Here is a 15885-nt window from a genome sequence, read left to right on the forward strand (position 1 = left end):
GTTTGGGGGGGGGGGGGAATTTGGCTCGAACCTTCACCCGTTCGTTGTGAAATTTCAGACTTAGTCTACATTAGTTGCGAAAAAACATAAATAAAGCGTACTACTTCCTCACATTAATACAATCTAAAGCCAAAACAAGTTTGCATAGGACCGTAAGCAACTCCTGGAAGAGCCAATGTCTCGAATCGTTGCTTATAAGCTGCTGCATCGCCTGTGAGTTAATTTCATCGCAATACACTGAACTCCTTTTGCTACCGCAAGCTCCAACCCCCCTAACGACACCAGAAAACGTGTTAGAAGCAACGTGCAAATATTCAGGTAAACGAAAAAAATGACGAGGAAAAGTAAATGAATCTGATCCCTCACCACATAGGGAGAAGAAAGCTTCTAATGCTGCAGCATAATTTGAATTGAATGTGTTTGAGGGAGGCATAGACGCGCACCTGAAACAGATCAGTGAGATGCTCCTGTAACTGCCACACGACCTGACTATAAAGGAAAAGGTGAGAAATCGTTTCCGTGTTCCTACAGAACATGCACGACACTAGAATCAGCCCCTATTTGTCGCAGTCTGCCATCAGCCGGCAGCAAGTTGTGTAATAATCTCCAGCAAAAAACTGATATGGTAGGACGAATGCTCGGCCCCAACAAATCTGAGAGTAGAGGCTGTCTAATTCCTGATCCTGACCATGTTCCAAGCAGATTTTAGTGTGACCAGCTCATTTTCAGCTCAGCTTCCACACAGCCTATCCGCAGCAAGGTCATCAAGGGAAACAACCATGACTTTGATAAACCTGCATCGTCTATCCGGAAAGCCAAAACGCTCCAAGACAAGCTTCACCTTATAGCTAATGTTGATCCTTACCAATGGATTAAACATTATACACCAACCACCACCACCATCCCATGAATACACATAAAGCGGCAAACTTTATATTCTCAGTAAAATTTAAACTCATGACATTCAAGGTGAGAATTAAACACTTGGCCGTTAGACGACTGTATTGGTGGTTACTTGTCTTGGAGTTCATCTCTGAACTACAACATGCATGTGAATTTTTCTGTATTCGTCTTCTTTGAGTAGATAATAAAAACATTCCCATGGCTGTGAGGTTCATTGTTTTTCAAACAGTGTTAAATCCAGATGCTTGATGTTTTGAGCCAGGATCAATTTCCTATCATTCTGTTGTATTTTTTATACAACAACATGAACTTGTGTATAATTGTTTTCATCTACCAGCTATGTTACAACTAATACCTATAGAAGTATCAACATCAAACTAAACTATAATCCGCCTCGTTGACTTTCCCTAATGTGGCATTGAGGACGATCTTGATATCATCTCCGGCAGGATTCTGTTTGCCACAGCCGAAGAAATAGAAGCAGATGGACGCAGGAGAGGTGTTCCAACCCGACTCGACGTCTCGTTAGCAACCGGTAAGTCGTCATTAATATCAATAGTTGTTGGTTGCAGCTCAATCTGTGCACCCGGTTGAGGGGCAAATCGAGGACTATCTAGGTAGTGATGATCGTATTCCTCCACTGATACTACTGTACTCGTATCAGTGTGGATGGTCGAATCGTCAGTGAAAATTCCCAGTCTTCTCCTTCTCCTAGCTGCCTTTCCCCATCCATGGATCGTCTCTCGTATTCTCTTTGGAATTAGGGCTGCCTTGTAGTTTGTTCCCATCTGCAAATTAAGGAGAAGGCTTTGTAATTTTTCAACATGAGACATTGTAATTAACACATATTTCTACATGACCTTCATGGTCAGTGTTCCGTACCTGAGTAACCAGTGCATAGAGCGGCAAGGTGCTGTAGCTGCATAAAAATTGCCCTGCAAACCTGGACGCCGAAAGATAGGCTTAGTTCATGCAGCTCGTCTTTACAAGACAACCGACAGAAGGCACATTGTGTAACAATATTTTTTGAATTTATACATTACCCGACGATGAGCCGTAGATACACAAGGAAGTGGTTTCTTATGAAGCAAGAACTGTACCCAAACTGCCACTGGAATAAAAGGCAAGCTTTGTCAGAGCTTTCACATTTATGGGATAAACAATAGGTAGGAAACTGACATATTTTAAAATCTGAAATGATATAACATCCATCGACTCAATCAAACTCTGACGACTTTTTCACGCCAGTTCTTGAAAACTTCAAGATTTGAGGTTATTGTTACAGGAAAAAGAAGAAAAGAAACTGAAGAAGAGTGCATACCCAGAACCAGAAGAATGATGCGAGCTCGAATGCATTCTGCAAGTGTTAACATGGGAAGATTAGCATCAATATCAAATGCCCTGTGTAACTGGAGATGAAGAAATCAATGGTTGAGCAATTAAATTGCAGTGTAAATGGCAGACCTGGAAAAGGATAAAATGAATCAAGGACAACAACAGTTCGGGCTTGTTGAACCAAAACAGCTCATCACGGAGTTTGAACTTAGGTCCAGAGAAACTCCCACTTATTCCCGCACTCTCTAGTGCCAATGTTGCTATAACGTGCTGCAGTTTTGTGCCCACTAGTAGAACAAGCTGCAAATTAAACACGTCATTTTCATGAGTTCTGTTTGTGAAGCAAAAACATGCACAAGCAGAAGAGAAGATCCTGACTGCTCATTTTTGTATATGTCTTTATCCTTTAATCGTTCGATAAGGATTCAATCTTGGCATCAAATCCTTTTTCTAAGCAAAGAGGAGAAATCTTGTGTTTATACTGCGGCATATTAAATGTGTCATGTGATTCCGTTATGAACACTTACAGTGACAGGGATAAGTGCAATCCAGAAATAGAGATTAGATCCTGCCAATTACAGACACCAACCACAAATTAGCAAGTTGATCACTTTAAATTTAATAGTCAAACATGGAATGATAGAAAAGTAAGACCAGAAAGTCGCGTATCAATTAAACATTCATGATTTTCATTTCTGACCAACTGATACTTAGAGCTAATATGGCGGATCAACTTTCCCTATGGAATTTGTTTGATAGGACAATGACCTAGGGATCTACCAACTTACCTTTTACATTGAACAGCATAAAAGCAACGACAAATCCCCAAAGTGGAGCACTGTAAATATCCAAAAAAAGAAGAGGAATGTCAGCAAAGCTTCAGAGGAAACCGTAAAGACGAGCAACCGCGTAACAAGAGAAAACAAATTGTTCTCCACTAACTGAATTGCTACATGATCAAGCCAATTTATGACTAATAAAGAGAACCTATTTGAACACATAAATAGATAGCAGGCGACAAATCCATGGTAACTATTAGAAATATGTATACATGATAGTACAATGAAATATGAATCAAGTTGCTGAAGCGTGTTAAAGTCCAAGCAATGTTAAATATTGTGGTTTTCAACTCTAAGAAGATGGAAATAATGGAAGTTTGAAGTTCTGCTATCAACGATAATTCTCTTCGGCCTTTGCTTCAGACATATATGACCACTAATATATGAGTAATGAAGAGTATGATAAAAACACATAAGAACTAGAAATGAAAACAGTCAGCTTATCTACATGATAGTTTTCATTACCTAACACCCACTATCCGTTGAAATTCTTCTTCCATGGAGCGAATCATATAGCTGTGAAAATCATATTTTGATGTGAGGTTGTGGTTCTGCCATAAATAAGAAACAGAGAAAGAAAACAGAGTTTAGTGTGGCCAAGTTCATATGAAATTGAGTTTGACAAGGAATGAAAAATCAGAAACTGGTAAGAGGTAAATCCATTTGGCATGTCCATGACGGTGAATGTCCCTGAAGGTCCAAAACAGAGAACCCCAGAAAAAGACACCAAATACAGGTGCGGAAGAACTAATATTCTTTTGCAATTATTTTGTCATGGTTAGTTGCTTCAATTTCTGGAGGTATTTTGATGTGATGGAATCTTCTCAAAGAATAATGACTCAAAACTTCGCTTATACATGTGTTTCCACTACAAAAACAGATATAATAAAGTTGAATGTTCACATACCGTAATAAATCCCTGGCGGAGGGTAAGGTAATCGGCACGCACTACTGAACGCCCAAACTGCCTGAAGAAACAAGTCTGGATACACAAAAACACAGTATTTATTCATTATATAAAGTCTTAGGAGCTTCCTATTGAGTGCTCATCTTTGCAATTTTTCCAGTTTGAACTAAAATGTTGCATTGAGAGGACAAAAAGAAGTTGTTATTAGGCTATTTAGCAACTTCAAGTACGCTAGTAGCATTGTCTATCATAACTCTAAGGAATGCGGAGTTGCAAGACGTTCAATAACTATATAATGAAACAATTAGAACTGTTTTTTCTTATTTTATGCGGGACAAGGTAAAATGAAACTCTGGGTGTAAAAGCTGCAGTGCAATAGAAGCGGACGCACCACCCACACGAGAAAGCTGTTCCTGTCCATAGGATTTGATGTATGGACTCTGACAAAAGTAGATTGCCTTTGCATTGTCAATGCTCTCGTGATTTCTGCAACACATAAAATTTTCGTGGATTAAACTTAACTTCATGGTAAAATTACTGATTGTACTAAATTTGGAGCATGCTTCACAGCCTAAATGAGTCCATTTTCAGTTCACTCCAGGTGCTTTAAAGAGCATACTGACTACCGTTCAATGAAAGGAAAGAAATTGCCTCTTCCGTCTGGATTTCATGTCTGCCACTGACACTAAAATTTTGCACACCAACTTGATGGTGTTTGTTGAAAGCAAAATGGTGTAGTCGTACATTATTAGCTTCAATGAGTTTTGAGTTCTTAAACAGATAAACAGTTCTATGATGTCAAGGAATTCATTGTTAGAACTCTATCCTCAAGTAGTTCTAGCATTTTAATCTTGAATACAGGCTTTATATCATTTCATTATCCTTTACAGTTAAACCATGTTTGTCAAGGAGTCCTTTTTTGTCCTTATAAATGTCTTATCTACCACCAAAGAGACCGAAATTTCCAGAAAGCATAACTAAGAAAGTAGGATTTTGCAGTGAATAGGCTGCAAGGTCAAACTTCACTCTAAGCAAACCGTTCAGGAATTACCACTTAATGAATTATGTTTGTCCATGTGAGCCTCATCCTCCCATACTCTCCAACTGTGTATCTGCCATAGATGTTTGACAGAAATATCAGAGCTTATGCAGAGCAAACAAGATGTAGAATTTATATCAGTTTAACAGAGAACAATATTCCACCATGAACTGTTAGATTATTCTAATGGGGTGCCACTTTAGTAAGGTTGAAAATCAGCAAAGAGATAAGAAATGTTGGACAAACTACGAAATCAGTATCTTAAGTAGCAGTCATTTACATCCTAACTGTATTATGAAATTTATGACTGTTTATGAGAACGCTAAAAGGAATCAGTTTTAACATTTTGCAAGGGGCCAACTGTTGCTGTATAAATTGTTTCGACTATTCCTTTAGTGTAAATTAACTATATGGGTGACATAAGACCACAATGCAAGCATACATTCTTCACATGCATTTTGACAGCATTGGCAAATAACCATGTAGGAAAACGAGCCAGTTGAGGTAATAATTTCACCTCAAAACACCCCAAGAAGGGATGATAAGATAAGGGCTGAAAATGAAGCTTACATTTCTCTAACTGTCACTTAAACTAAAACTTGCAAAATTAATGTCTTTAAAATTATGCACCAAGGATATATAAAATAATCAGCTGGGCTTGCAAAAATAAAAAAACATTAACATAATAGAAACCTATGACCAGAGGATAGGGATTCAAGCAAATCTGAGTTCCACGGAAGTGTTAAAAAAACTGGAGGCTTAGCACTTAGTGAGTAACTGAAAAATCAAAACATTACCTTTACGATGGCCAGCAACATTGTTAGGCAGCTGTAAGATATATGTGTAACTGCCATAACAAAGATGAACCGGTGGAGTTGCTCAAGCCCTTCATATGACACAAATGGTTCGTAGTTCTGCACAGAATTTAAACTTCTTAGTTCTTGTTTAGGTGGAAGATTAATCACACAAGAACTAACGAAAAAGAAAGGGATGATGAAAATCAGCCAAATAGTTCGACAGAGGTGGAGAAAGAAAACACCCGGGCTCACATATGAAAATACAGAGACGGTGATAGATCACCATACAACTGATGCCATGAAACTAAGAAACTGAGTTGATTACGCATTGATGAACCAAAACAAAATGAATAATGGTATACTCATGATCTTCCGTATGAATTCACTTGCCTCTGGGCAGGTATTCTGATTTAGACCCGTCAAAATTCTCCTATGCATCCGAGGATCAAAGAAGGCCATGAAAAGTCTACGCTCCTTAAAACTATTATTTTCCCTTTCCTCATCAACTTCCTTCTTTGTGCACGGGGCAAATGCACTATCGTAGAACTTTGATGGTATGCAAATGTTAGATATAATACTTGAAGTTGCTGTGAGGAGGAGCGATATAAAGCCAAGAAGCATCAATTCTGGAGACAAGTACATCCAATCAAGCTCAATGTTCAAAGTGAGGGAAAGATGGAAAACAGCCAAATATTGAAGCAACTAAAGGAGAGATCTGTACAACTAGAATGTCTCCTTTAACAGAGCAGAACTTCCATCAAGAAATTGCAAGAAATATAGATATTACCTTCCTTCATTTTCTCCACAGCGGCAAGCAGAGGTTTTCTATCAGTTTTCTTCAACCACTGAAATGACAGGAAAGCATAAGCTTACCTCTAACAGTTAACTTCAGCAAAAGTTAAACAAGAAAATAAAGCAGAATTGCATAACACCACTGGAATCAAGACTCAGTGGCTTAAATAAGTTTTTACATTTGAGTTGCAGATAGAATAAAGATCTTAAAGCTGCCTCGTGTACTCACCAGCAACTACATCCGACAATAATTTATCAGATAATTCTATGAAAGTCACTAAACAACAATTGTAAGACGATCTTCAATGTCTACACCAACATAACTCTACCACAAAAGCAATATCCCAATTGATCCTATCATCTACTATCGAAATCTAATCGCATTCCCAAAAACCAAATACATAATTATTCTTTCTCCTTCTCATCAATGTATAACATACAGAATTAAAAACACAAGTACAGCTGGGGTGGACAAGCACCAAGAAACAAGAAAAAGCGAGAAAACAAAGAATGCCACTCACATTACCCAACCGGTGAATCGAGCGTTCCACAAGCAGTGAAACGGCAACAAATATGGTGAGTACAGTAGCAACAGACCATGTTGGAGTCAAGGCCAGGGACCTCAGCTCCTTACTATTCTCTGACATCCCTAAGGATTTGGACTCCGACATTCTCAGTAATTCAACCTCAAAAAACTCCAGACCTTCGATTAAACCTCAACCCGGCAAGCCCTCTCCTTTGGATAATCACCACGACCCTCTGATATCATACCAAATCCACAGATAAAACAAAACCCATTTGACAAAAAGGTCAAAAATCAAAACTTTGTTTCAGAACAATACTCAAACTCGCTGCTCTCAGAAGCCGGGCAGTCAAGAATCTGACTATGCACTCATTGCTCTCTGTTTCAAGATTCCATGAACAAAAGGGGGTCGAAATTAAAGAATGCAACTTACACTAATTCTTTAATCCTTCCCCCTCAAGACCCGGTAAATTGGAAAATACTATAGGAGGAAAGAACCAAACCATTGACTTCAAGACGATATTCCAATCTATATTCAAGAAAAAAAGAGTCTAGAATGACGATGGGTTTCAACGGAAATTGATCTGCAGAATGCTACCGATACAGCAAGAACAGTCTTGTTTTTCCCTCCCTCTTTGGCCCCAGAAGAAGAACTCTTTTGAACACAAACCCGCCCCGATAGATCCTCTAACTTATAGGCTGGCTGCTACAAGACCGAGCGACGAAGGAACAAAACTGTGACTACTTGTACTTCTAGTGAGAAATACTCTCTCTCTCTCTCTCTGTGTCTCTGTGTGTGTGTGTCTGTGTATATAAAGACAGTATTAGGTAAGAGAAATGAACTGGAGCAAGGTGGTTCCGTGTCTTCCCGAGTTAATTTTCAAATCTCTCCCTCTCTCTCTCTCCCCCACACATCAGTTAAGTAATACTTATGTGTTACTTAAGCATGTGTTTACAGGAGAGTGTGTTAGATAAGGGGGGCATGCTGCTACGTAACAGATAAACCTACACCAGCACGAATTCTTGTCTCCCTCCATCCATGGCAGAGGAATTGTAATAAAAAGGAAAAATGTAATTTACCACTGTGTCATGGGAAACGAGCAATATGTGCGTTTGTGAAAAATAAAACAGCAATTTGAAAGAATAAGTTGCTCATTTTTCTAACACATGTGGTAAATTGCGTTTAACCTTGTAATAAAAGTAGTAGTTCTTGTGTGCTTCTTGCCTTCTCTTCCATTAAAAAAAATGAGACTCGAGTGTTCTTGGTTGCACTTAAGTGTTATTCAAGATTGAGTAAATTGCAATTTAGGTGCCATAATTTTTTAGAGAAATCTTATAAGAATTGTGTGTGAATATATATATCAAATAATATAGATTGTGTGTCTGTTTGACTGGCCTGTCATTGTTAGATAAAACTTGTGTTTCAAGTGTAAACATAATCTTTTACTTTTTATACTGCTGATCCGTTTTCTATAATCATTTCTGGATTAAATTTTACCAAAGATACATTATGCTCAAAGTTATAATTTGTAGTTTTTAATCGACTGCAATTATTTTTTTCATCTAATTATATATTATACCAATTAGATTCTACCAAAAGTATTTGATATGAGGTTAGTTTTGGATTTTAACTATAATCTGCTATTGTATAATTAATTTGAAATTGTGAAATCCAAAGACCGTAATCACTTTTCCTGAAATCAATTATTTTAGAAATAATTATCTCATAATCAATTGTACAACTGTCCACTAATGTATACCTGTTTTGTATTAATATAATAAAATATAGAGTCAATTACACATAATTACCAAATATTTATAATTAGGCTGAAATTCTTGAGAGCTTGTTGTAATTAGTCTATGATATTTTGAGGTATCAGATGATATAAACAGTAAAAAGAAAATTTTGTGATTGACTAACTTTAAAAGACCATTGTTTTTATTAATTTTGATAAATTTTGGTAAATTACGGTATAAGTTTGAGCGGACTATACACTTTTCAGATCATATGTACTAATCATGCGAGGAGCATAAATTCTGCTATATTTATCATGTGATTAGTTATATTTTTGGAATTCCAATGTATTATACTTATGATAGGGGAAATACAATAAACAAACCCCCAAAACAACATATTTGCCCTTCAGAATGAGGAAAAACCCCAAACACTTCACGGGCCCCCGTCCCAACCAGCTTGATCCAATTACTCGAATTGTCAGCTATCGATCTCAAACTCATCTGATCGCTATTTAAACAATACGGGCTCGTATTAATTCTGGCATATGAGCCTCTATAAATACCAGTTGAACCATTTACAAAATATGTCTTTTATGTCCTTTATAACCCCGAACTCAATACTAACTTAAGCGTCGAAAAGTCTTAGTTGAGAACCAACCGAATATGCCTACCGTTTTGTCAAGTCAACTTTACTCATCCAATAGTAACCAAGTTAGCATAAGCTAATCACTAGGTTAACGTCGAATTTTTATCAAATTTTTAAAAATCTCAACCTGAATTAATTTATTTAATAATTAATTCAAATTCAATTAAATTCAAAATAAATTAGAATATGCCATAAATCTAATAAAATCACCGGTAATCTTGGGTGTGAAAGTAGAGGAGGACGCGGCGCGATTAACGATTGAACCTCTCCGCGTAGACATATTCAACGGCAATGAATTCTAACAGCCCCACTCCGATGCCAAGAAAAGTAGAGTTGGCATAAAATCACTTATTCGAGGAGAAGGGTAGACAATCTGCAACCTCAACAACTCTAAAAATAGAAGTCTGATTATTGTAAGATTGATTACACTTAGATCCTCGTTGAAAATATAAAATTATATTTTTTTAAAAAAAATATTAAAATTACACTTATACCCTTTCGAAAAATTTATTGTTTACATTTGACAATTTTTTATTGGGATTTTGACGAAAACACTGATGCTAACGAAAAAATAAATTATATAAATTTTTAATTTCACCGTCATTTAACATTTTTATGTAATAATTTTGTTCTTGTGAAGGAAAAAATGTAATGATGTTAAATTTTGTATATTTTTTTTCAATTATCAAATTTGTATTATAAAGACTGAATTCTTTATAATTTTTATTTACTAATGTTTATAAAAGCATTATGATCATGTGTCTTGGCACATGGTAAAAAGTTATAAACTAGTGTTAATTATTAATTATGATGTACTAATCATTTTGTCAATGAAATCGCATAAACATATGCACAGATACATGCATACCATATATATATATTCAAAAATTGCAATTTTGACCCCAAACTATATCGTAATTTGCAATGTTAGTTTTATATTTTTTTTTAAATAGTCAATATTATTCTCATATTTTAGAAAAAAAAGTTGCAAAGTTAGTCCCGCTATTAAAAAATTGCAATGTTTGGGACTAATTTTGCAATATTTTTCTAAAAATATGGGACTAATACTGTAATGGTGAGACTAACTTTGCAATATTTTCCAAATGTATGAGATTAATGTTGGCTATTTCAGAAAGTATGAGACTAATACTACAAACCATCCTGTATTTCGGGTCGAAATTGCAATTTTCTCATCATCTTCATAAACTTTTAGGGACTGTTTAAAAGGTTTGATAACGGTGGATTGAGCCTCCAATCACTAGAAAAAAAATACTATTACTTACATTTTTGATAGTTATGAACTAAAAGTCATGGTAAATAACTATTATTAATCATGTTTAAATAAAATTATTGCAAAAATTTAGTTTATTCACCATGAATTATTTATTTCTTTGTCATGACAAATATTTTAGCCACACTTACAAAAATTACGGCCAACAACCATTGCGTGACTGTGATAAATAAATATTAATTTATGATATTTTATAGGGTAAATTACAACAACCTCCCCTGATGGTTGACATAATTATGAATACCCCCTCGTTGTTTGAAAAATTATCAATACCCCCCTAATTTTAACGGTCGTCTAACAATTAGCCCAATTCATTAGATTTTTATCTATTTTTTATGGTGAACTAATTAAAATGCCCTTGGGCTTTGTGGATTAACAAATATAATTTTATTTATTTTTTAAAATATTTTATTTTTTATACGGACTAAGTGGATAATTTTAAATATTTTTCAAAACTTTTTCATCTACCATGTCCGGTTGTTTTTACAATTTTTTAATTTAAAAAAAAAAAACTAAAAGCACAAAGTTGGCAATTTCATACTTCCATCCAAAAATTACATAATTTTATTAAATATCACGAAGATACTTGTAAATTTTTCAACCAAATAAATATTCATAATTATGCTAAATCGAAAAAAAATCATTATAATTTACCTTATTTTATGTGTTATCTTATCAACAATTTATTCCACGCACAAAAATAAGCAGCCCCGTGTAAAGCGGGACCCACTTCAATTTCAGTCTTACGTTGTAGTCCCATGCAGAAGTGGGCATGTGACTACGATGTAACTAAGTATGTTCCCATTCAGATATGTTTTTTTCTATGTATCTTTGTCTTTTACTTGGACAATTGTTTAATATTATTGCTACAGAAAAGGTATAGTGGCAGTGTGAATTCCCCTTTTAATTTACGCCGTGTTTGGTTGAAGGATTGTTGATATTCTCAATTTTGCGACTTTCCCAAAAGAGAAAAGAAATCGTGGCCCATTCCACAACTTCCTTTTTCACTTTTTATTCTCTGTCCATCTCTTCCTTTTTCTTTAGTGCATAAAACAAACAGTTCCTAATGGGAAGTGACGGCAGAATCAAATGTGGACGTTGACGTTTCACTTCATCCCTCAATCTTGTGCCCATGAACTGAAAGGGATAATGGTTCGGACTTGGGAGAGAAAAGGACAAGAATAGGATCATCTTCAACTGTCAACACCACCACTTTTAGTAACACAAGTTTTTTACCCAAATTATACTGGTGATGAATCAATATGATATATTTCATGTGATTAATTATTTTTTTAAAATTATATTTTTAATTGCATGACAAATATATTACACTTAGACCCAGACATGCCTCGCCCTCTTCAAACGTGTCTTGACTCCAAACTCGATAGTTTTAGTTGGAGTGGGCAAGTTTGCGGTGGGCTCTTAATCTACCCGCTCCATTTGTTATCCTTAGTTCTCAAGTTGATTATATTATTAATTAGTAATAAATTAAAGGGACAGATTTCATGCATACCGTCTGATATATAGCTATTTACATAAATCATCATTGCATATTGAAAAATTACACACACTCATTACCCTCTGTTTTTTTTTTTTTTTTTTTTTGAAAATTATGCATATACCCCAGAGACGTCAACAATATTATACAAACTAACTCTGCTTTTTGGCTGACATGAGTGGTTCTGTAATTATGTAAAAGATAGGAATAATTTGTATAAATATACCATAAATCAAGGAATGTAAACGTAATCGTTCCTGTATCAAATGCATACTTTAATGCGATTGATTATTTATCTTATAAATAATTAATTAAATATTATAAGTCAAATATCAAATAAACACTCCATAATAATTATTAAAAAATTAATATATCGGATGTCCATATTATATTTTAACAATTGATTACAAAATTTGAATTACATATATATATATATATATATATAATTCTAATCACCGTCACAATTCAAGACAAAGTGCCAAAAAGAAAACATCACAAATATCTAACAAGAAAATAAAATTCCAACTATAGGAAACGCGGAATAAAATTGAAAAAAATGAGAAATTTGACCACCACGGACCCATATGGATGACTTTTGTGCTTTTTTGAGATTGGTAGCAACAGAATTTTTTCAAGTGGGGTGGGTGCATGTATTTGCCCATCTTCTATACTTTCAATTCCTATAATTTTAGGTCATATATATTCAGAGTTTTAACTTTTAGAGCTCAGATATATGAGTTTATGGGAAATGATTGTTAAGAAACTCATTTTTCACAGGTATTTATAGCGTTTTTAATTTTCAGTCTTCTTAATTTTTCTTTCCTCATCAATCCCATGAGTTCAACTTATTGACATCAAATTATTTTGGAATGAATTATCAATTAAAGCCAGAATAAATTGGCTAATAATTGGAATTTAAAGTAAAAGTCTATAGTAAATATGGGTTTATCTATTTTTTCGAATAATAAATTTATAAGCTCGTACCAATATGGAGCTTATGCATTTTTATGGGTCAATCCGAGATAAATATAATTCTTTTATTGGCTAAATTATGCCAAAAGCATGTTAAAAATGACATATCAGGAATCTGATCCAAGTCTAAGCCCAACTGAGGTGAGTCCAAACTACAAATCAAAGTCTGCTCATGCCTGCATTTCGGATAGTTACATATACACCCACTAGAAACTTCAACATTATTTACAAAAACTAGCTCTACTTTTCGAGAAAATACACATACCCCCCACACAAAAAAAAAATATCAACATCATTGCACAAACTATCCCTACTTCTTGCTATCATGTGTGGTTTCTATAATTATATAAAAAATAAAAATTATTTATATAAATAGACCATAAATCAAAAAGTAAATATAATTATCCCCGTTTTTTAACATTTCGAAAATTTTAGAACATCTTATAAAATATATTTTTAAAAAATCATGTAAAAAGACACAACTTCCTGAAAGAGCAATACATCTTCAAAAATTCCAAGTTGAGCAGAATGCAGAAGCGCATCAAAATGGATCATAATCCATATTAGCTGCAATCTACCAGCAAAATCAAAACACAACCACCACTTGATTCAGTGTCCCACCTCGATTATTGCTCAATTTTTGGCTAAGGGGTCGGCCCACTTAACAGCATTTATGAACTTCACATGCCAACCGTTGCTTTCAATTCTCAACCACTAGTTAAGCTACCTTTTAGCAATGCATGTTCAATGTCCTCAAGAACTCAATTTTCTCATAATAAGTGGAGAAATGTAATGTCAGGTTTGATTTAGGGAGTTAGGAAACTTTTAATTCATATCATGTCTGATCACATAATATATTATCGTGTAATTAGTGTACGGTTTAAAAAAAGTGACCGATCACATTGTAATTGTATTTATAAAGGATAATTACATTTACACCTCCTAATTAACCTATGGTCTATTCCACAAACCACATCCGTCCAAAAAGAGGGATAGTTTGTGTAATGATGCTGACATTTTTAGGGGGTGTGTGTATAATTTTTCGAAAAAATAAAGGGTGGTTCGCATAAGTGGTAATGATATTTTCATGGTTGTATGTGCAATTATCTAATAGATATGGATGGTTTGTATAAACGAACCATAAATGAATGGGGTGTAAATATAATTATCCATATTTATATAATAATAGGTGAATTCTACGACCTGACGTGAATAGGTGGATCTAGGGCGATCAGTGGTAGAGAAAATTACTGACGTTGTTAGATTGAGTTCGGATAGAACCGACTCCGGCTCTAATAAAATGTGTGCAAATTATTAGAGTGTTTGATTGTTTTGACAAGTTTTGAGGGCATTTTCAATCATTTTATGTAATTCGAGTATGGTTCCAATGTCAAAATGGAAACATATATCAAATATGCATTAGTGTAATTGGGCCTGTTATGATTATTGTTGTTGTTATTGTTATTATAATATTATGGGCCTATGCTTGCCAAGTAAATATGGCAGGTCTTATTGTTCAATTTGACCCAATACAATGAAGTAGATGACCCTTTAATAAAATTCACAATGAATTGTAACTTTTGACGATAGCTCCAAATATGCAAATACTTTTTATTTTTTTATAAAATTATAAATATATATTTTAAGATTATAGATGTAATTACAATTACGTACCATATTCAGAGGAAATAACTTATACAAACACCCCTTAAAAAATATTACATTGACTGAGGAATTGTATCTGTAATTTTACAAAAAGGGCTAAGGGCTAAAGGTTGTTTGCAATGACGAAAATAAGTTATTATTTACTTATTATTGAAAATAAATTAATTTTTTTTTTTTGGTTCATGCTTTTTAAATACTTAAATTAAGAGAGTATTTATGAAAATTTCTGCCAGAAGTGGTTTTTGTCAGAAAAAGTTAAAAGTTGTAGTAGAATGAAAATTGGATAGCGTTTGTTAAAAAAATAAAAAACATAAAAAGTTAAATTGGATTTTGTGAGGAAAAACACTTCTAAAACAAGCTTGATTGATTGAAGACCTTTTTGTTCTCGAGCGTTAAAAATATATAGTTTTTGCTTAATATTTATACCTGTCTTTTGTTAATAATAATTATTTTTTCTCAAAAAATAATAACTTTTATTCAATTAATATATTTCATATTTAATTTTTAAAAATATTTGTTATTTATGTAATTAAAATATTGGACACTAATAGAAAATTTGAATATTTAATTCCATACAGCTCCCACTAATTAATAAAATTGTTCATTAGTATTCAATAAATAAAACTGTAGGATTCCCATTTTTTTTATTAATTAATTATAGGAAATTAATTTATATTTTTCTACGATGTAAGAGTAGCCTCAAATAATTTAGTAAATAAAATTCTAAAATATAAATATAAATTTAAAATATTAAGTATGTTAAAGTATAAGATTTTATTAGTGTTAGATTATTCAAATTACTTTATAAACTCTAATATCATCTCTAAATGTGCAATTTTGAAAAATAAAAAATGAAAAGAAGTAAATTTGAATTTAAATTATTATAATAAGAATAAATTAGTTCAAAAAAATTTGAATTATTTAAAAAAATATCAAAATAA

At 33.8% G+C, this 15885-nt stretch overlaps 1 protein-coding gene across 1 annotated transcript; it reads right to left on the reverse strand.

Annotated features, from left to right (window-relative positions):
* On the reverse strand, positions 1155-8179 carry LOC105177011 (MLO-like protein 11). Its single transcript, XM_011100023.2, has 15 exons — positions 7134-8179; positions 6608-6665; positions 6211-6446; positions 5821-5937; positions 5036-5096; positions 4376-4470; positions 3985-4059; positions 3543-3628; positions 3027-3076; positions 2766-2806; positions 2368-2538; positions 2225-2260; positions 1947-2014; positions 1786-1846; positions 1155-1691 (listed from the first exon to the last, which is right to left on the reverse strand). The coding sequence occupies exons 1-15, from the start codon at positions 7281-7283 to the stop codon at positions 1311-1313; spliced, it is 1686 nt and encodes a 561-aa protein (XP_011098325.1). The 5' UTR covers positions 7284-8179; the 3' UTR covers positions 1155-1310.

This window comes from Sesamum indicum, linkage group LG14 (genome assembly GCF_000512975.1).
Source record: "Sesamum indicum cultivar Zhongzhi No. 13 linkage group LG14, S_indicum_v1.0, whole genome shotgun sequence".
NCBI lineage: Eukaryota > Viridiplantae > Streptophyta > Magnoliopsida > Lamiales > Pedaliaceae > Sesamum > Sesamum indicum.

Bases quoted from the DNA above. Each gene is read 5' to 3' on its own strand.
- LOC105177011 (XM_011100023.2), bottom strand. From the start codon at position 7,283: ATGTCGGAGTCCAAATCCTTAGGGATGTCAGAGAATAGTAAGGAGCTG. The intron at 3,077-3,542 runs GTAATGAAAACT...GGATATTTACAG, and splicing joins CAACGGATAGTGGGTGTTAG to TGCTCCACTTTGGGGATTTG. The intron at 2,807-3,026 runs GTAAGTTGGTAG...TGTAATTGGCAG, and splicing joins TATGCTGTTCAATGTAAAAG to GATCTAATCTCTATTTCTGG.